At 41.6% G+C, this 21530-nt stretch overlaps 1 protein-coding gene across 8 annotated transcripts in view; it reads right to left on the reverse strand.

Moving 5' to 3' along the window:
• The window catches only part of PKHD1 (PKHD1 ciliary IPT domain containing fibrocystin/polyductin), a 603444-nt gene that overhangs the window by 397309 nt on the left and 184605 nt on the right, over positions 1 to 21530 (reverse strand). For all 8 annotated transcript variants that reach the window (XM_032648750.1, XM_032648749.1, XM_032648748.1 and 5 more), the window contains 7 exons: positions 19211 to 19402; positions 15986 to 16111; positions 13465 to 13521; positions 13099 to 13229; positions 4883 to 4995; positions 3310 to 3415; positions 978 to 1112 (listed from right to left, as the gene is read on the reverse strand). In XM_032648750.1, the coding sequence (XP_032504641.1) occupies positions 978 to 1112; positions 3310 to 3415; positions 4883 to 4995; positions 13099 to 13229; positions 13465 to 13521; positions 15986 to 16111; positions 19211 to 19402 (860 nt within the window). The remainder of the gene's footprint in view (positions 1 to 977; positions 1113 to 3309; positions 3416 to 4882; positions 4996 to 13098; positions 13230 to 13464; positions 13522 to 15985; positions 16112 to 19210; positions 19403 to 21530) is intronic.

Consider the following 21530-nt stretch of genomic DNA (forward strand, 5'->3'; position numbering starts at 1 on the left):
AGGTCCCTTCCATCTATGATTATTCTGATTATTCTGACAATGTAATATTCATGTAACTCCTTCAAGAAAAAGAACTTGGGGGACCCGTTATAGGTCTGAAGCCAATGGCAGCCATGGACTTCCCTTGAGAACTAGTACTTCTTATCCAGGAAGTCCTCTAAGGCTCACCTACATTCTGGGCCCCTGGCCATGCAATGTCAGGGAAGTCATCTATAGGCTGATGTTTATCATGTAGAAACCCACACTGAGGCAAAGATTAGGGAATCACATAAGAAACCGTAGTATATTAAGCAAACAATGTAAATTATATCACCTTTTTCTCTGGGGCAGGGACCCTAAATAGAGTAAGAACTCTATGAACAAAATGTTGATGTCGAAACTTGGCAAACCACAGATGCACAAAGACAATTTGGAATCACCTCATAATCCTTGTGAAGTTAGAGTAAATGACCCTAAAATTATTAGGCTTATTATTGAATTGTATGGACAATAATGCTAAATCGCAAACAAATAAGAGTTCTGCGAACCACTCAGGGCTTTTGTGATGTACATGGACACATAACATGGAAATCTTGTGTGTATTTGAATTTTATGATAAACATCACCACTGTTACAAATCAAAAGCTTCCTCCAAATTTGACCAATTAAATACAAGATTTACTAAAGAATGCTATTTAAATTACATATCCTGGATTAGCAGGGGACCCAACACGGGCGATTCTGTTTTGATGGACAACATAAAAGAATCACACGGGGCTTCCCTGGTGGCGCAGTGGTTGAGAGTCCGCCTGCCGATGCAGGGGACGCGGGTTCGTGCCCCGGTCTGGGAGGATCCCACATGCCGCGGAGCGGCTGGGCCCGTGAGCCGTGGCCGCTGAGCCTGGGCTCCGCAACGGGAGAGGCCACAGCAGTGAGAGGCCCGCGTACCAAAAAAAAAAAAAAAAAAAAAAAAAAAAGAATCACACGAAGGCACTTACCTTGGGGGCAAAATGAGCAAGTAATAAGCTGTCAGTAACTGAAGTATTTGCATCACTTTCCAAGATGTCAATTCCAAAATCTCTGCATGCATAAACCTGGAAGTTTTTCAGGTGAAGATTGCTACTTCTAAAAATCTATAAAACAACAGCATATATTATGTCAAAGGTCTGAGGCTTGGGTTTTCTTGCAGACTTCCTGTAGCTTCTTTAATTATTGATGAAGTATAAACAAGCATGCTACACCATATTTAAGCAGCTTTTGTCCATCAATATCTGTGCAGGCGTCCCAAAGTTGCCGTGAGGTCAGCACTAACTAGTCCCCTTTGGTAACATCCCCTCTATACTTTTCATTTCTCCTCCTAACAATTGATGCATTAAAAAGTCAATGTGGGGCTTCCCTGGTGGCGCAGTGGTTGAGAGTCCGCCTGCAGATGCAGGGGACACGGGTTCGTGCCCCGGTCCGGGAAGATCCCACATGCCACGGAGTGGCTGGGCCCGTGAGCCATGGCCGCTGAGCCTGCGCGTCCGGAGCCTGCGCTCCGCGGCGGGAGAGGCCACAACAGTGAGAGGCCCACATACCGCAAAAAAAAAAAAAAAAAAAGTCAATGTGAATTCTTTACTTTAGTAAACTTGCAACTGTCAAGTAACACAAAATGAACGGAGAAAAACAGAGCATCCAAGAACTCCAGTACTTAACATTTTCCTCAGTGTTGTATATGTTTACTAATATTGTCAGAAAATTGTAAATATGAAATAAGTAATTCAGCATGACTACAGACTCAAAATATGTTATATGCATATATAATGATGACAGCTTGGGCTAGTGGCCCTAAACAAGGATTAAGTATTAACAAAATGAGCTTGTTAGAGTTGAATCACACTACCTTGGGGGACAGAGCCCTTGGTTTTTACCTAGCACTCATATTAACTAACTATGTGATCTTGGGCAAGACATTTAACTTTTCCTAGGCGTCACCTCAACCACCCTGAAAATCAGGGTGCTGTTAGGACTACCAGTTAACCTTACACAGTGGCCTCTTTGTTTACTAAATAGGGTCATGCTTACGTTTGTACCTTAAAGTGGGAGTTTCCTATTACTTAAGGCCAAGGAAGCCTTGATTTATCACAGTACGGTGCTTCTACTTGTCGATCAGTCTTTGTGCTTGAATTTTCAAGAACTGAATAGCTTGCATTTCCCACTATGTATGCACTGACAGCTTTTATAAAATGATAGATCTTTGAAGACACGTTTATGTAAACAAAATGGGTACGATCTGAACTGATAACTTGACAACAGTTGTTACCTAATTACAGGCATCAGCCCTTCTGCAAGGCACGAATTGCTTCCCTGCAAAAGAGGGATTTGTCACCTCTATATTTATAATGCTTATGGGAAACAAAGTACTTTATCGAATTTAATGAGAAGAAAATACTTAATACAATAGGGATTCTTCCTGTTAGCTAACCCAATTTTGTATTTTGGGACTTTCCCAAGTAGTTCTCCTTATGTTGGATAGGTGAAATAAATGCCTAACTTTCTTACTGTGACTTAATTATATGTTTTTATTCTATTTACTGAATGCCCTATAGATATATTTCTTCATCTGTGTATCTTAGGCTCCCTATTTCTACGTGGCAGAGACCAAATGTATGTAATTTTCTCTGTGTAGCACCAAACAGTGACCCTGGATAATTTTTATATGGTGCTGGTAATAGTGAGCATACAAAGCTTTCTTATAAGACATCACTGAAATAATGAAAATTAAATGGATAACATGAACATTGTTTCCTTTCAAGGAAAATAGGAGAAAATCTGGCTCATTGATGAAGGTAAGAATGCCACCTTGAGCTGGAATTTTTGCGTTTCAGTGATGAACAGAACTTTTCCTTACAACTGAAACATGTACTATTCAGGATATTAGGGTATCAAATGCACAACTTTTGGAGTCTGGATTCAGCACCTGGTTTTGCTGCTAACAAACTGTGTGACCTTTGGCAAATCCCTTTACTTTCTGAACCTTAATTTTTTCTCTCTAAATAGGCATGTGAGGGGAAGAACAGATGACCCCTATGATCTTTCTTGGTTGCAAATCTCTATGATTCTGTTGTTCCCTATTAGAGCTGCTGGAAAATCGCCATACGGGCAGTGAACTAACCTTGGCTTGCTGACTAGGAATCTGTTCATGCAACAACTATTTCACACACACCTATGATGCTGTTGGCTCCTTAAAGCTGTGAGAATATCGCAATGCTCCCCCAACAGCAAATCATCCCCCTTTAAGTAGAGATGCACAATAAATCACCCCAAGAACAAAAAGCTAAAGAAACGTACCTGGGCACCACCTGCACTTCCCCAAACCGTGAAATTCTGGAACAGGGTGGGACCAGTGCCATTATCCCAAGTTGGCTGAAACTTAGGGTATACAAAGAGGCCACACCTAGGAAGAAAGACAAAGAGTGAAATTCAGCCAATTTCTGCATTCCAAATGTCTCACTTTTTCTCATTGGAAAATATAAAACTAAAGGTACTGAATAAGGGAGTGTGAAGAGGAGACCTGCGAGCCTTCTCTCTGACTGTCATTGCCTATCCCTCAGCCTTTCCTTTCTGTCACCCTCTGTGACCTACTCCTGGATCTCAACAAGACAGACTGCCACGGTCCCATTCCATTCTCTCAGCCCTTCTAGATTCATCCCCTTCCTAGGAGCATGGATACCCCTGCCTAGCCCTTCAGAACACGAGCCTCACTCTTCCATCAGTCCCTTCTAGATCCATCCCTTTGCTGAAACAGCAGATACCAGCCCCTGTAATCCCTGCAACTTTTGTGCTTCTCCCTGAAATGCCTTAGCATTGTGGTATTTTGGATACCTTCTCCCCTCACATCCCAGGGCTGCTGAGAGCTGCTAGATAAAAAACTTCATAATCTTAATAATAATTTCATGACACATGTACTAATTCTAGCCTCAGCTGGCACTTCAACATGGCGGAGCAATGGTGCTTAATCCTTATTCCACTCTCCTTATCATTTCCCATCATTGCAGTATTATTTCACTATTATTAACGTAACTACTATCAGAATTATTTATATCAAGGAATTCCCCGGCAGTCCAGTGGTTAGGACTCCATACTTTCACTGTTGAGGGTGTGGGTTCAATCCCTGGTCGGGGAACTAAGATCTCACATGCCACACTGCATGGCCAAAGAATAATAATAATAATAAATAAACTGTTTAATAGAATTATTTATATCAATTATTGAGTTCCTACCATATTCGAGATGTTCTCTTAGGTGCGTTATAGAAGTCACCTCTAATTTTCACATCAAACTTTCCCTAAAGATCTGTCCCTATTTCACAAATAAGGGATCTAACTCTTTAGAAAAAAAAAAAAAAGGCAGTTTACTCAGACAAAGTTCAGATTTGAATCGGGGCCTGACTGATTCTGAAGTTCACATTTTTCCCACGTTCCCATGTTTCCCAGTCATTGCTCTTAGCAGACGACCTTATCCTCTAAATAGCAAAGACTCTGAACAAGCCCCTCTCATCTCACAGTGTGCAAGTCACAGGCAAAGAGCCTCTTCCCCAAACTTCATCTCCCCACTCAGCTCCTGAGTTCAGGCACTCTGGCTTCCCAGGTGCCCCCAGTCTGTTGGGAGTTTAATTCATCTCTCTATTGAATTCTCCTCTGGCCACAAAAGGTGCCCTCAGTCCTATGCCCCTTCAAGTGACCTCTCTCTCTTTCCCTTCCCTTCACCACCAAATTTATGATCCAAGATGCTCACTCAGACACATCATCAAATCTCACACGGATGCCAAGCATTACACAACCCTCTCTGTGGGTGTTGTGCAAAAAAAATGTTAAACCATAATGCTTACACCCAAAATGTAGATGAACTTCCCCCAAGTTACCTCGTACAAGCATGTGCACTGTTCCGGGTAAAGGAAAGAAGTGGAGCTTGGGATGTTTGGTTGGTCACAAGGTGAAAAAAGTAGCCATAGCCAGCAGCACACACCCTGTTTCCCTATGGAAATTAAGGATAGTTAAATCATAGTCAGTCCATTACAATAAGGCTGCTGGAAAGAAACACTCTTCTATGTGCTCATTCTGCCTTTTCACTTACTTGCTGCCAAGGTATATTGATATAGCTTGGGTCAAAAATACGCTCATTCCAATAAAGAAGATGTGGTGTGTGTATATATAGATATATAAAGATATATACACACACACACACACACACACACACACACACACACACACACACACATACAATGGAATATTACTCAGCCATTGAAAAGAATGGAATAATGCCATTTGCAGCAGCATGGATGGATGGACCTAGAGATTATCATACTAAGTGAAGTAAGTCAGACAGAGAAAGACAAACACCATATGATATCACTTATATGTGGAATCTAAAATACAACACAAATGAACATATCTATGAAACAGAAACAGACTCACGGACATAGAGAACACACTTGTGGTTGCCAAGGGGTGGGGGAGCGGGAAGGATTAGGAGTCTAGGATTAGCTGATGCAAACTATTATACATAAAATGGATAAACAACAAGGTCCTACTGTATAGCACAGAAAACTATATTCAATATCCTGTGATAAACCATAATGGAAAAGAATATGAAAAAGAATATACGTATGTGTAACTGAGTCACTGTGATGTACAGCAGAAATTAAACACAACATTGTAAATCTAAAAATATATATATGTGCTCATTCCTCTTCCTCCAGGCAGTTCAATTTGACTGTACTTTGTCCACCTCAATAGCTGGCATCTCATGTTAAAACGTCCTTGTAAATTTCCACAGTGAGAAGCTTACTTGTGTCACTTCATACAAGCTCTCCTCTTTAGTGTGTAAAAATTACTCAGGAGCAAAGTCGTCCCTAAAGCCAAGTCTCCACAGAGTGTTCTCTCTGACCCTTTGAACAGAAGAAAAAACTGAGATTATCTGCAATGGTTATTTAATATCAGTGTAGATGGTAAGGGATATGCACGTTGGGATGAGACACAGAAAAGGGTTAGAACTGAAAGAGGAAATTCTGACCCACTCAAGGACAGAGCTCTTCCTCCCAGCCTTTTAGAGAGCTCAAGGAGTTTAGTATACTACACTGTGAGTAAGGATTAAGACCAAAGACCGCGATCACACCCTTTGAATCACAGCTGTTCTCTGTTTATCCTTAGGTTAGCAAACTCATTTCATCCCATAGCTTCAGCCATTCTAGACTAATATTTTATTGGCTTTAATTTTTAAATGAAAGGACTTTAGGTATTATTAAAGGCAGCCCTCTGAACCTGGGTGACCCACTGGCAGTCATTATATAGCAGTACTCCCTACAGAAGGGGATTTTAAAAAGTCTGTTCCTCTCTGGGAGTGCCACATGTTCCACATGCATGTGCGCACACGCACACACACAAACACACACACATACGCACAAGCACACAGAAGCAAGCAAAGTCGGCATGGAAGAAAAACTGAAGTAGGATGTTTTAAAACAAACAGTACTCAACTCCTGGCTTATGTGAGAGAAGGTATCCCAGCACCTGGAGGCCGTCAGCCTCTGGAGAAGTATGAATGAGGGCCAGAGTTGACACTGAGATGGGAGGCCTGGCCAGCAGGCAGCAGCTGGGACCTGGCCAGGGGAGCCAGCTCGTGCTGGCACAACCACAGGTACCGTTTCCTGAACATCAGCCGGTAGTTCACTGTGGGCACTGAAGGCCCTCTCACCCTGGGTATCTGTAATCCACCAGCCATGCCTCCTCTTTCACTCCATTACAGAACGCCTTCTTTCTTTGTGCACTAGTGGCCCATTCGTTACTGCACTTCATTCTTTTGGATTCTAAGCATTTCTCCAGTTTTCTGAGGCCACTTAAAATTCCAATCACATGTCTTACCACATACTAAAAGTGCTTTTGGACATCATTCAATATGAAGCTGAATCACTGTTCAAGATGTTAACATGACTTCAGGACACCTGGGACACATCTCTGGGACCCCAGTTATCTTGGGGTGGCAGTCTGGAGCTGTGGTTGCCAGCCAGGGATGATATTGTTCCCCAGAGAGCATCTGGAAATCTCTGGAGACCGTTTTCATTGTCACACTCAGAGGGAGAGGGGTTTTACTAGTATTAAGTGGATAGAGACCAGGGATGCTGTTATACAGAGGACAGCCTCTCACAAATGTGAGAGGCCCCAAATGTTAATACAAGCACGGTTAAAAAAAAAAAAAAAAAGTCTAAAGTCTTCACTTGTTCTTGAAATAACCCATACCCACTTTCCAGTATCCCATCTCCACATTTTGATGGAAAGGCCAACCTAAATATAAAAACATGGTTAATTACAATAAGAATACTTTGACAGTTTTTACTGGGAGGGCATTTATATCTTTTTAACCAACCAAATCTGCCACTAGACACTCCCCCAAAGAACACTTACTGGCATTGCATCAGTTATCTCATTCTTCCCTCATGCTAGAAAACAAGACGTGCACTTATGATCCTCAGTTTTGGAATAATCACTGCCATTGGGCTGGCAAATACAAGCATCCAACAGAAGCACCAAATACAAGTGCCCTCACAGAAGCACAAGCAAGTAATATGGCTGTGTTTATGGAGCTCCACCTTCCACAGAGCCGGCGTTGAGCGGCTCTGTCTCTACCACCCCCATGAGCCACGAGAAAGGCCATGAATATATAAGAATTGAGGGTTAGGGAATGGGGGCTTCTGAAACACCCACCTTTTCTGCAACTATACAAACAATAAGAAAGGTGCACTGGGACTTCCCCGGTGGTCCTGTGGTTAGGTCTCTGCACTTCTACTGCAGGGGGTTTGGGTTCAATCCCTGGTCAGGGCACTAAGATCCCACATGCCTCACAGCACAGCCAAAAAAAAAAGAAAGGTGCACTAGAGGCTAGAAATGATCATCTCACTTGGACGTACACCTCTATTTCATTACCAGCAAGATGCTAATTCATTACCATGACTCCACGAGGAAGGGAAAGATTCAAACATATGCAGAATATATTTCAAGGACTTCATCCTTATTCATCACCTTGGCCATACAGGTGCTCAGAGAGCATGTATTTTGACTGAATGAACAGATTTGTTGAATCATCTTCCGTGGTGTCAATAGTATTTCCGGAGCATCTGGGTGGTCATGTATAAATGCTTTCCAAGTGCATTTATAGTTGGGCAGGATATTGCAACTTCGGTCTTCTGTTAGCCAATAAGGCTCACTTTTCTTTTAAAAGAAGCACTTGAACAGTCAGATGACATTACTTCCCAGTCCGTTTTACTCTGCATTCCAGTTGGGTATGCTACAAACGATTTGTGAGCAGAAACCACATATGTATGCAGGCAGCCGGCGGCTTGTGGGGAAGGGTTTAAGGCAAGCAGGGAATTTTGTGTGGAAATCAATTCTTTGCGGAAGTCAATGTATTATGGACATTCAAACAAGAGAAATTCCAGAGAGAAATTAACTGCCCAAGTAAGCCAGTTCCTTGTGGTGTGCATCTGTAGTCACTAAAAAAAAAGTGAGTTAACCCTTCAGGCAGCTCTTAAATATACATTAGCTATTGAGTGGAGACAGCTAGAGAGCTGAAATCAGCCTTTAAACACAGAATTCCTTACAAAATTGATTCACAAACCAGAACAAATTCCCCTCAAATTAAATGGATGTTTTCAAAGGGCTGGTCTTCAGGGGGTTTCTGTTGGCTGTTCTAAACAGGGGTCTGGTCGTGGGAAATGTCCAATGCCCACAGACACACGGGATATTCTGGAGCTCTGGGAGTGAACAGTCTCTCGCTGATGGAGAGCAAAGACCTTCCAGCCTGAGGTCAACATAGGTTATGTCTCCCGGAAAGATGAAGCCTCTGGACAGATAAGAAACACCCATAAAGGAGTCAGAGACTCAGATGCTGGAGTGCAGTGGGGAGACAGCCTGGAAATGAAGTGCTCCGGACACTGCAAGGTGATGCATGCAAAGCCTATCTAAGGAGTATACAAAGGATTTTCCAAGTTCCTTGTACATTCAGATGGGAATACCATGTTGAGTCCTCACTAGCAAGAAGGCACAAAGCTCAGGTTTTGCTTCTCAGAAAAACTGCCCTGGACCTGGCTCAGCAGCAGCCTGGGCAGGGAGGCAGGCAGACCACTTGTGGCTATGAAAACTAAAAAGGAATATCACACTTGAAATCCCCTCATACCAAGCAGGGTTGAGGGTGAGTGAACTGTAAAGATGGCTTCCTGGGAGCCCAGGTGAATTCCAGGCACTGGGCAGAGCATTTGGTCCTAGGCTCTGTGTCCGAGCATTCCAGGGACAATGTACAACCACAAATAACTGCAGAGACTTAATTAAGGATCAGCTCCATTTCTTCCTGCCTACTGCCAGGCCAGAGATTTTAAGGTCAACTTCTGTATGCAGGAGAGAGGGTTTAGGCTATCTGGATTGGTTGCCCAGCCACTAGGATTAGGTCACCTTCAAGTCTAAATAAAGGCTTTCATTTACATAACAGTCTTGTCCCAATGTCCATTTCCAGGTTTTGCCATTGCTCTATGGCGATGGTTATGGTTATGTTACCCCTGGGGGAAGCTGGCGGGAGGACACACAGGAACTCTCTGTTCTATTTTTGCAACTTCTGAGCCTAAAATTATTTCAAAATTAAAAGTTTAAAAAAGAAATAGCCTAACGAATCACAGTAATACAGTGGCTTTAAAAAAATGTTTTGCCAAACTGCAAGGAAACTGAAAAGCAAGGTAGGTAAAGGGGTCACAAAAACTGAGCACATGCAAGGCTTGGCTCGATCCTCTTAAGGGGCAGTCAGCTCTGAACCACTCACAGAGCAGAACATAAATGCCATGCCCCGTGAGACAGTTCCTCACAATATAAGGGATCTCTCTCTCTTGAGCATCAGAACAACACTGGAAGAGGACAGGTTTCTCACACACACACACACACACCCCTCACCACTACCACTGCCACCCTTATCATTGTTGCTGTAGCCTCCTTATTATCACTTTGGGATAAAAATATATTTCTAAAATATATGTTTCAAAGCACTCTGTGTATCATCCACATAGGACACACCTAATAAACACTAGCTTACTTTTTGCCCACTGACTGAAATGGCCTTCGTTGGCACTAAGAGAAGTTCCTAATTTTTAGTTCTGACACATACTACCAGTCACACCTATGTCCTTGGTTGTGGCACACTCCAGACAATAGACTATGAAAGACACAGCACAGTGGAACCCCAGTGGCGCAGCTGCAAAATTGAAGAGGACTGTGCAAAACTGAACACTGAGAGGTGAATTCCACAGGATCTAAATGCTGACACAGATGAAACATCTTACTTGTCAGTCATCAAAATGATTGCAGGATCTTGGAATCTATTCTTTATTTTCCTTTTTCTTCCCCCTATTCTTTGATTATGGAATTATACCTACAGCCATTCATTCATTATACTTCATTAATTCTTACTAAGCAACTATTACGTTTCAGATGCTGTGCTAAGGTCTAAAAGTTAATAAGCTAATGAAAAGAGAACTACAGAATTTTAAGATCAATGAAGATGAAAATGTCAGGAATTTACCTAATGAATATACTTAATGAATTTACATTACCAACTTAAACTAAAATCTCATTCTCCAAACACATGCATTGTATTATTTTTCAATTTTGTAAAGTGGATATAAGAGGAAGAAAGTAAATGGATGGAAAGGGAAGGCATCTAACAGAGAACAAACAATTTGTTTTGGGCTCAAATTTTTCATTGCTTTCTAGGCACTGTTCTGCAGGTCAGTCTGCAAAGACTCAAGTGACCTATAAGTTTGTAGGTGGCTCTCTGGTTCTCTGCACCTATATAGCCAGCTCATTTCTTTTGTTTTGTTTTGCTTGTTTGTTTTGTGTTAGTTTCAGGTATACAGCAAAGTGATTCAGTTATATATACATTATATATATATGTATGTGTATGTATATATACATATATATATATATTCTTTTTCAGATTCTTTTCCATTATAGGTTATTGCAAGATACTGAATATAGTTTCTGTGCTATACAGTAGGTCCTTGCTGTTTATTCACTTTATATATAGTGGCTGGTATCTGTTAATCCCAAACTCCTAATTTACCCCGCTCCCCCATTTCCCCCTTGGTAGCCAAAAGCTTGTTTTCTGTTTGGGAGTCTGTTTCTGTTTTGTAAGTAAGCTCTTCTGTATCATTTTTTTTTAGGTTCCACATATAAGTGATATCATATGGTATTTGTCTCTTTCTTTGACTTACTTCACCTTAGTATGATAATCTCTAGGTCCATCCTTGTCGCTGCAAATGGTATTGTTTCATTCTTTTTATGGCTGAGTAATATTCCATTATATATGTATACCACATCTTGTTTATCCATTCATCTGTTGATAGACACTTAGGTCACTTCCATGTCTTGGAAGCATTGCAAATAGTGCTGCTATGAACACTGGGGTGTACGTATCTTTTCGAACTAGATATACGTCCAGGAGTGGGATTGCTGGGTCATATGGTAACTCTATTTTTAGTTTCTTAAGGAGCCTACATACTGTTATCTGTGGTAACTGCTCATCAGCTCATTTCTTACTAGTCAAGTAGTAGCCAGAACACCCACCCAGGAGGCAATGAGCTACCCAGTGAAGTAAAGCCAGGCAGCACCTCTGACACTCAACGTGGGATTTAGATACATTCCAGCCTCCTGAAGGAAAATGACCTGGGCAACCCTGAGGGTCTCCTACTTCAAAGTAGTCAAGATTATGTTACCCAAGAAACTAGGCAAAAACATTACTCTTTAGTCCCCAAAGCTTGCTGGCATAATTGTGCAACAAGCCCTGTGGTCACCAACAAGTTAAATGTCACTCTCATTGCTCTGCGTCTACAGGCTGGTTTCCTTCAATCCATGCACTGCTGCCTCCTGTCCTCACTGGCACATTAGCTGCCCCCATTAGGCACCGAAAATAGTGTGTAAGCACTGTGCTTAGAATAAAGGTAATTAAGAGTCTGGCGGAGGGTTGAGGAGATAGCCATGACTTTTATTAGGGGTTATTCAGCTGGGGGTAATTAAAAACAGATGATCAGAGAGGGAGAAGTTCCTTCTCTCCGGTCCTCAGAAACTTGGCATAACTGTCATGACACAGTAGGTACTCAGAGCCGAGTCCTGAAGAGTGAGACCCTTAACCCTTTCATAGATGGTCCATGGGACAAAATTATTGGAAAAGGGGAAACTAAATGGCCTTCCCACTACTCTGATGCAATTCCTCATTCACGGATCTATGGTTAAACTATCAGAAAAATTAATTTCTTAAAGTGTTTAGAGAGAAATTTACCAAGAAGAAGTAATGTTAAGTTGTATTAAATAATGGGATAAAACACCAAGGCCATCAGAGTGTATAGCTGACCCTTGAACAATGCAGGGGTTGGGAGTGCCAACCCTCTACACAGTCAAACATCCACATATAATTTATAGTCCACCTTCCATATATATGATCCCTCGGTGTCCATGGTTCCACATCCAAGGATTCAGCTAACTGTGGATAGTGTGGTAGTGTAATATTTACTATTGAAAGAAATCCGAGTGTAAGTGGACCCATGCAGTTCAAACCCGTGTTATTCAAGGGTCAAATGTAATTCATTCATCCTGGAATGTGATGTGATCTCACACACCTCGTGACTCTGCTGACCCTCAGTTTTGAACACTCTTAAAGGGCAACAATATGACCACATTAGTATAGTAACGTAGTGAAGATTTAGTAAGTAATGATTATTGGAATCGAGACCAAACTCAGCAACCACGGCAGATGGCTCAGGAAGATATTTTAGTTTGCATTAATCTAAATGACCAGAAAATAATCAATATCTACTTTGTTTTGCTTTTTATAAATATTGCTTCAAAGTGTGTTCACGTGAATTCTGAGGGAAGTGATAGCATCTATCCTAAAGCACTGTTTAACCCAAAATCATAAAGTAGTTTCCTGTTACCATTGTGCAGCTAGTAGATGCTGCATTCCACACCACTGATGCTGCCACTCTGGATAACTTCCAGAGTGAATTTTATGCCTCTCATTTCTGACCGTCCTGGGAGCTGAAGATCTTACCTCTACAACATTGGTGGGATCGCGGATGTAGATACCAGAGGGTGTCATCATTTCAGTACTGGAAAGTCCCTCGGCGCCAGAAACACTGATGATCACATTGTTTCTTATTATATTCCCCTGTTCTGACCAGTCTAATTTAAGAAAAGGGGATTCACCAACATAATTAAAATGTACTCAACTCAACCTTCTTATTGCTACTAATACACGTTATAGTTCTCTTCATGCATATACGTATATGTATATATATAAACATCTAGTGTGTTCAACAAATTGAAGATATCTAACATACTGCCAGCAGGCTTGTCTATAAAATGTATGACGACTTAAATGGATGGTAAGAGTTTTAAAACCAATTTACATATTTACCATTTTCTCTTCCAGGAATAACCTCCCAAGGGATATACCTCATCTCGGGGGGTGTACCTGAGAACAAAAGATCATGTTACTCAGCATGTTTCATGCCACCCAGGAAAATGAGAGATGCTGAAATACTATTTCTTTTTCTTGGTGTGGCTTGCTTTGATTTTGTGTTTTGTTTTTATCTATGAACCAGACAAACAGATTCAGATTATGTGAACTTTTTAGTTCTAGAGTATCATGAATCAGAAGCTCATTTTAAATTAAAAAAATAATAACAAAGAGATAGATCTACCATTTTACTTCTTAGGAAGAGTCTGACTGTCTTCGTAGTTAAATGTCACACACCCCTGTGTCAGGTCCAGCCCCATCCTTAGCTATTGAATTGGCCACTAGCCATCTGCATGCAGGAATGTCCTGGAGGAACAGGCTGGACAAGACCTGAGACCCTCACAGTCAAACCAGAGGTTTGAAATAGAAGAGAATAAAAGAGCATGGGCCATGCCACACAGAGATCAGCCACTTATGTGGTATCCACACAGAGCAACCCCACAGACCCCCTTTCTTCTAGGTCTTTAGGTGTCTGGCCTTCCCATGTCACTTCATGAATCTGAGTTTGCAAACTCATCTTGCATGGACTGAGTACATTATATAAAATGCACTGACAGATATTCTAATTCCATCACCTGTAATGCAGTAGATGTCAAGAGCCTCCAATTCATGATATCCAAGCACTCAAGGCCAAATTCCTCCTGCAGGTTTTCTTCCTTGCCTAGTTAATGTCTATTCCATACAATTGTTTCCTCCTAAAATAATATTGTTAGGGTACCTCCCTGAATTTCTGCTCCAGGTTTCAAAAAACTTTTCCCTTACAGCAACAAAAGTAAGAATAAGCGAAGTCAATCCTCCACATGTTAGTCTGACTGCCCTGTAGCTGTCCTTTTCCAATCAAAAGATTTTCCTTCACCTGATGACTTCTATTGTCCTTAGCTCTTTGCCTTTTTGAGCTTGAGTTAGTTTACATGATCCATAATTTCCCACTAAACAGTTTCCCTCTCGGGGTTAGAACCTTTCTAGCGTTTATCTTAACAGATCATTCCTAAATGAAACACACACATTTTCTCACTGATGATATCATAGAATTTATTTAAATAGAAAACACTATCTAACAAGTACAGTTAGAGTCTTACTTTCTGTGAAAACCTCTGATTTGCTTTTTTATTCCGATATAAACAAAGACCCGTTGTTCATTAATACATTCACTTCTTTCAACAAATATAACTCCAAATGCACTAGTTAAGGTGCTAAGCGTGAAGGGGACAATGTTCACATGAAATCTGGCGGTAAAACACATGATCAGAAACGTGATATATAATTTTTAAAATCAATAAGTAATGATTGTTGGTGAAAGAGCTCAGACAGATGGACTTGCCTTGGGAGTGTGGGGGAGACACTCTTACAGGAGGAGAGTGAGTGGTATGAGCAGAAGGAAAGAGCTGTGCAAAGGCCCTGATGCAGGAGGAAACGTGGTCTTTGGAAAGAATTAAAATAAAATAGGTCCGTGCAGTTAGAGTACACAAGAAGAGGACAATAGCCGGATAAGTGTACCAAGGTTAATAAAGGCAAAATCACTAAGGGAGTCTTTTAAGCCAGAGTAAGGATTTTGGATTGTATTCTAAGAGAAATAAGTTTTTAAAGGGCTTTAAGGAGAGGAGTGACACGATGCAATCTGAGATTGTTAAGGATAATTCTAGGCATAGCAAGGGGAATGAACTTTAGGAAACAAAAGTGGATACAAGTGACCATTTAGAAGATTCTTGAAACATGGGCTTCTTCAGCAAGCCACAAGAGCAGCAAAGAATAGAATTCAACATTTTTAACTCCTTGTTCAACATCCAGGTTTGAGACTGCACAAAAACCTATTTATGTGACTTTGAATTATTGTTAAAATTACTGACAATAAATTTTAAAATCTCCCATTATATATTTATTAACCTGAACTGAAATGCCATCTTTAAAAATCAGTTTCCTCAGAAACAGACTCAGAGACAGAGAACAGACTTGTGGTTGCCAAGGAAGGGGTGGAGGAAGGAAGGATTGGAAGTTTGGGATTAGCAGATGCAAACTATTATACAGGATGGATAAACAACAAGGTCCTACTGTACAGCACAGGGAACTATAGTCAATATCCTGTGGCAAACCATAATGGAAAAGAATATGAAAAAAAAATATATATATATATATATGTATAACTGAGTCATTGCTGTACAGAAGAAATTAACACAATGTTGTAAATCAACTATACCTCAATAAAATTTAAAAAATAAGAATCAGTTTCCTATTGGTAAAGCTTAGTCAGCCAATAAGTAATGACTAAATTTAAAATTAGAATTTTTAACTACGGCCTATTTCTAATGACCAGAGGCTCAAGTTTTTCCAAATTGGAAATTTAAATTTGGGGATGATTCCTTTTATAAAATGATGCGTCCTCCACCAGAATGCCAAAATTAAACAAGCTTGTTTCACTTACCCACCAGCAGTGTGTGGCCTAAAATATCGTAGAACACGTTACTGTCCACCTTCAGGCCCAAGGTCCTGGACATGCTGAGGCCTCTGCTGAAAGATCGCCACACGGTACAGCCCCGCATGTAGGAACCTGAACAGCAAAGAGGAAGGTAAAAATTAGATGGGAATTTTGAAGGTTCCTCACATTCTGTTAATCATCTCCAAAGCGAGCTAGAATATAACTAAGCACATTCTCCCACACAATATATAAAACTCAAGAAATAAGGAGTTGGCAGCATAAATCAAATCAAGAAAATGGGCAGCACAGACCAAGGTACCTCAAAGACACCAAAGATAAGCAGGGTGGAATCCAAGGACCCCGTGTAGTAAGGAAAACCACCTGAGAAAGAGACAGTATGGCCAAACCACAGAGGAATATGTGGCCGTCAAGATTTCCAACGGGCCATCATCTTTGGTATCTACTCTAATCACAGTATGGTGCACAGCAGCTCAAAAGATGTTAAGGACGACGTGAAGAGCACTGCTGATGGACCAACACTGATCTCTGAAAACTGCCTCTGGCATGAGGAGAGGTAGTCATTATTTCCTGAGCTATGAAGTAATTTTTAAGTTGAAGTATAGTTGATTTACAATGTTTCAGGTATACAGCAAAGTTATTGAATTTAACCACCACTGAATACGGTGGTTTGTGAAACTGAAGGGGAAATACCCTCTACCATATTAAGAGACATTGACATTTTAGGAAAACCATTACACTGGCTCCATGGCATATTTTATGATCCGCAAATCATAAATCATGTATGTGGACTGAATCAATCAATGAATAAATATTTACTGAGTATCAACTATATATTTCAGGAATTGTGCCGGAGACATAAAGATGAATAAAACTAAGTAAATTCTGAACTTGTGTATCTTGAGTCTGATGGAGGAAACTCACATTAAAATAATAAAAATGGATTATTTGGATAGTAAAATTATAAATCCTCAAAAAGGAGTGTTGTATTATCTCCAGGTAGTGAGAGAGTTTATATCAATACCAAATGTCTGAAGTATTGGAAAAATGACTTTGGATTATGTAATAATTTGACTTTTAAATTGGGACTCTCAAGAAAATTCTCAACTATGATGTCCCCTAGACACAGAGCCTGTAGATTCCTCTCGACCTCAGCTCCCCCAGTACCAGATGCCCTCACATCAGTCACCAATGAGTTAACCCATTCATACCCACTCACGTAGCAAACACTGCCTGCTTGCAGACTTTTCCCGACTCCAGACCTCCACCATAACGTCACTCCATCAGAATACGCCTGCCCATCTGAACAACCAGGAAGTACTAATGTGTTTACAGAGCTATCTATTGTGGGTGGAGGTCAGGGCTCAGTAAACCTTTAAAAGCAGCTTGCATGCCAAGATTCCAACACTCTCCAACTCCAGTAACTGGGGACAGTTGGCCATACAGGTCATGGGAGTCTGTAGGGCATGAACCAATAAAGGATTCTTTGGCAAGCATGCCAGAAGTTTCTACCCTCTGCGTTAATGGGTTTCCCCCTCCCAGGAAACACATTTGCATTTTAACAGAGACCTACAGGAGATAATGTATTAATTCAGTGGATTTCAAACTTTCGTTAAGCACCGACCCCTTTTTCAAATAAAACTTAATGTATATAAATAAATAAAAGTGCAGGTACTCTGAAGCAGAGGTTGAGGAGGCAGATTAAGTGAATTTTTGACGGGGGGTGTTGATTATGTTCATTGATAACTCATATGTGACTACTCCCCTCACTTCTACTGGAACTGGCCCACATCAAATATTCCTCAGCGTCATAAGCACCATGAGACCGAAGAAACAGAGAGAAGGACACAAAGATACTGATGGTCCTAATGTACTAGGGAAAGAGCCATGTGAGGAACCATCCTCCTATAGGGGCATAAAAAGAAATAAGGTGGAAGAGATCTGGAAAATTAGGATAAATAGACATTCTTGGAATGCAGATGATTTGAAATAAGAAAAAAAAAATGCTACAGCTGTCTAGCCAGGATCTTGCTTTCAATGACCTCAAGGATTACTTTGTTACTACCTGTTGAAATCTTAGCACCTCTCAAGGCCCACCTGAACCTCCAATATGCCCTGATGTGCTTTGCCAGGCATCAACCCCCAGAGCACCACCCTACCAAGGAAGGCAAAGCTTGCATATGTGGGTGTTGAGGTGCTGAGGTCTGGGAAGCATAACTGTGAAACGGCGCTGCTGTCCTCATCACTCAGCATCTGTGCCCAAGTCTCTCATCTCTGTATCTCAGATTCTGGCATTGGCATTTTGCCCTGGATGCTCCCACATCTCTCCAACTTTGATCTCAGAGCCTTTATCAGTACATCTGGTCATATTCTTCTTTTCTGATTCTGATCTTTTTTACCTACTTGTTCCCAGCTGCCTTGGATGTCTCCTAATTCCTTCCTATCTCTTCAGGTCTGGCCAAGATCTGCACACTCTGCCCGCTCTATATCCCCTGGAAGAGTGCCTGGTTCTCAGCCATTCTCTCCCATTTTCCCAGCAGGAGATTCCTCTGCGTTAGGACATCTTCACGAAGTGCTCTCTGCTAGCCTTGATTGATGATTTACACTTTTCAATGTCAATCTGCCTGCAGTCACAAAGCCAGTAAATCGTAGTGGCAGGATTCAGAACACGGAGTTGTGTGGTTCCCTCCACATCTGTTGTACCTATAGTGACATTTCTCAAAGGGTACTCCTTGGACTACTTGTTCCAGCATCAGAACGTTTGTTAAAAATTCAGATATCGGGGGCTTCCCTGGTGGCGCAGTGGTTGAGAGTCCGCCTGCCGCCCCGGTCTGGGAAGATCCCACATGCCGTGGAGCGGCTGGGCCCATGAGCCATGGCCGCTGAGCCTGCGCATCCAGAGCCTGTGCTCCGCAACGGGAGAGGCCACAGCGGTGAGACACCCGCGTACCGCAAAAAAAAAAAAAATTCAGATCTTTAGGCCCACTTTATATCAGAATTTGTCTCAGCAGGGTCTCTAAGTGAGAATTTTAATAAGCTCCCCAAGTGACTTTTTAGGCATGTTAAAGTTTGAGAGTCACAGATCTAGGGTATAGTTATCCATCTCTGATCCCCACCATGTCCCCACATACCACCTACCAGGACCCCCTGCATGGAGAGCCTAGAATATGGAAGAGGAAGGAAAAATGAGACGTTATGCCTGGGCCTCCTTACCTCTCAGAGCTCCCACCAGAGTCAGCGAGCTCACATGCTTACAGAAGGCTTGCCCCAAGTCCCGGAACTGCACTCCCTTCAACTGGACCCAGCTGGGCTCCTTTGGAAAAGACTGAATGATGACTCTGGCCCCCAGATCCCTGGATCCCAGCATCTTCTCACTCTTGAAATACAAACAGTTCTGCAAATCACCTGAAACACAGAATGAAGTCAAGGGGAGCAGAAGTATGTACAACATGCTTCGGGACAAATCTCCCAGACGAAAAGAAAGGCACTGTTGGCACAAAGGGCAAACCATGATTGTTTATTTCGTTTAATAATCTTACTTCCCTTTTACTTTGATTCTCCCCTTTGGATTATTAATTAAAACATCCAATAACTAGGACATGATGTTGCCTTCACTCTATTATTTCCAGAAGGCCCCAAATCATTCTCCTTAATTACTGTCACAAAGAGGATGACTAGAACCCACAAACCCAACCTAAATAAATGCTTATTTCAATCCAAAGGATCCCCCGGAGGGAGTGTGCAATCAAATGACCCTCTTGTGGTGGATAATTGTAGGGAAGAGATGTGAGCGCTGAACGTAACCACGGCTCTTTTTAGTCTTGAGATGTCCAGTGGGGCTTTCCCGATATTTTGCCGCTTTATGGTTTGGAGGCACAGCAATCATGCAAGAAATGGCAGAGGGCTCCAGAGGAGTGACTGAGCAGCCCCCCACACCAGGGCCTCCTTCCCAGCAGAGCCCCTAGCGAGAACAGCAAACAGCATGAACATAGTACCACACGCAACTACCAAAGTGTTGTGACCTCAGGGTCCAGACGCTTTGTGTTGACACATGGCATTTGGTGGTGTGGACCGACCTCAGGATGGAGAAGAAATCATCTCCTGAATTAACTCTTTATTATCCAGGTTAATAAACCAAAGAAGAAATGTCACTAATACAAAATGATGGATCATTCAACAGTCATTTGCCAGCACCCAAAGGATGAATATATGAGGTGAATAAAGAGGTGTTTTATATTTGTACACTTTGTCACAATTTTGATTATACATGACATTGATCCATAATGTTTTCCAGTGTTCAGGCCTCTTGTTATTGTATCTGGCTACCTTGTTCCCAGACTTGAGCCCCACACAAAGAAGAGGTGAGTGATTTAGAATTGTTTAGTAATGTTTAAAAGTTGTGGTGTAACTAGGGTTTTTTTTTCCATTAGGAGACAACAGATTTATACTGGTGTAAACCTAGAAGCATGGTCTCTCTTGCAGCATGATCAAATGCCATGATTTGTACAATATGATCTGAGAATACCTGTATGAGAATTACCGAGAGAGTCTGAATGGACTGCAGGTCCCAATTCAGCAGAATTGTTAAAGTTGGCAGTCACTGGATTCTAACCCACTGGATGCAAACATTTTTTTCAGAATGACACATGTATGAGCTAGATGACTAGAGGGGTGGAGAGTGGGATCCAGGTCCCTCTTACCCAACCACATCCCAACATTACACCCACAGGCATCTGTACATAGGCATGACTCGAATCTTTAACTCCAGCCTTGACATTTCTTCCAGGCTCCAGACACTACCAGACATCTCTACTCACAGGCTGGCCTGGCATCTCAGCCCCGACATGTACAAAATTAAACTCATGATCTCCACCCTCCCACCCCCAAAACCTGTTCCTCTTCCCATCTCAATAAATAGCCCCCTCATCCATCCAGAGCTCATGCCTGGGAGTCATCCTTGACACCCACGCCATCCTGGACCAAAGTTGACAAATGATGTCTTCACGACATGTGAAAGTCTCATAATCCACAGCCTGGGAAACCAAAACATAACCTACTAAACTAACCATCCCTGAAATAGATGCTTAATAGGTACATCAGTGTGATTCAGTGCCTGTTATTCTTCTAGAAGATAAATTGACTTTTTCAACCACTTACTTAAAGTATGTGGTAATTTCACTCAGAAAACAAACTCTAAAAGTGGGGGTGGTGGAGGGAGGGAAGAGCCTTACAGATCTAACCCATAAGAACGTGCTGCCTGTATCCCTGACCCTGTCATTAATCAGTTTTCCTGAGAATTTTAGAAGAGGCCTGGCATCAGTGTCAAGACTTCATTATAACCTCTAACCTGGAAATTTAATTCAACTCTCCAGATTTCATTATTTAACAGGAATATTTTTCCCCAGAAAAAGAATTACTTTCTCAAGCAGACACTTTTGTCTATCTCTTTCACAAGGGGGTTGAAGGCAGGAGGGGAAATGATGACTTGTCAAGAGCATGGTGAAAACTACAGAATATTAGGAACATGCACTTG

Source organism: Phocoena sinus, chromosome 11 (assembly GCF_008692025.1).
Source record: "Phocoena sinus isolate mPhoSin1 chromosome 11, mPhoSin1.pri, whole genome shotgun sequence".
Lineage (NCBI taxonomy): Eukaryota > Metazoa > Chordata > Mammalia > Artiodactyla > Phocoenidae > Phocoena > Phocoena sinus.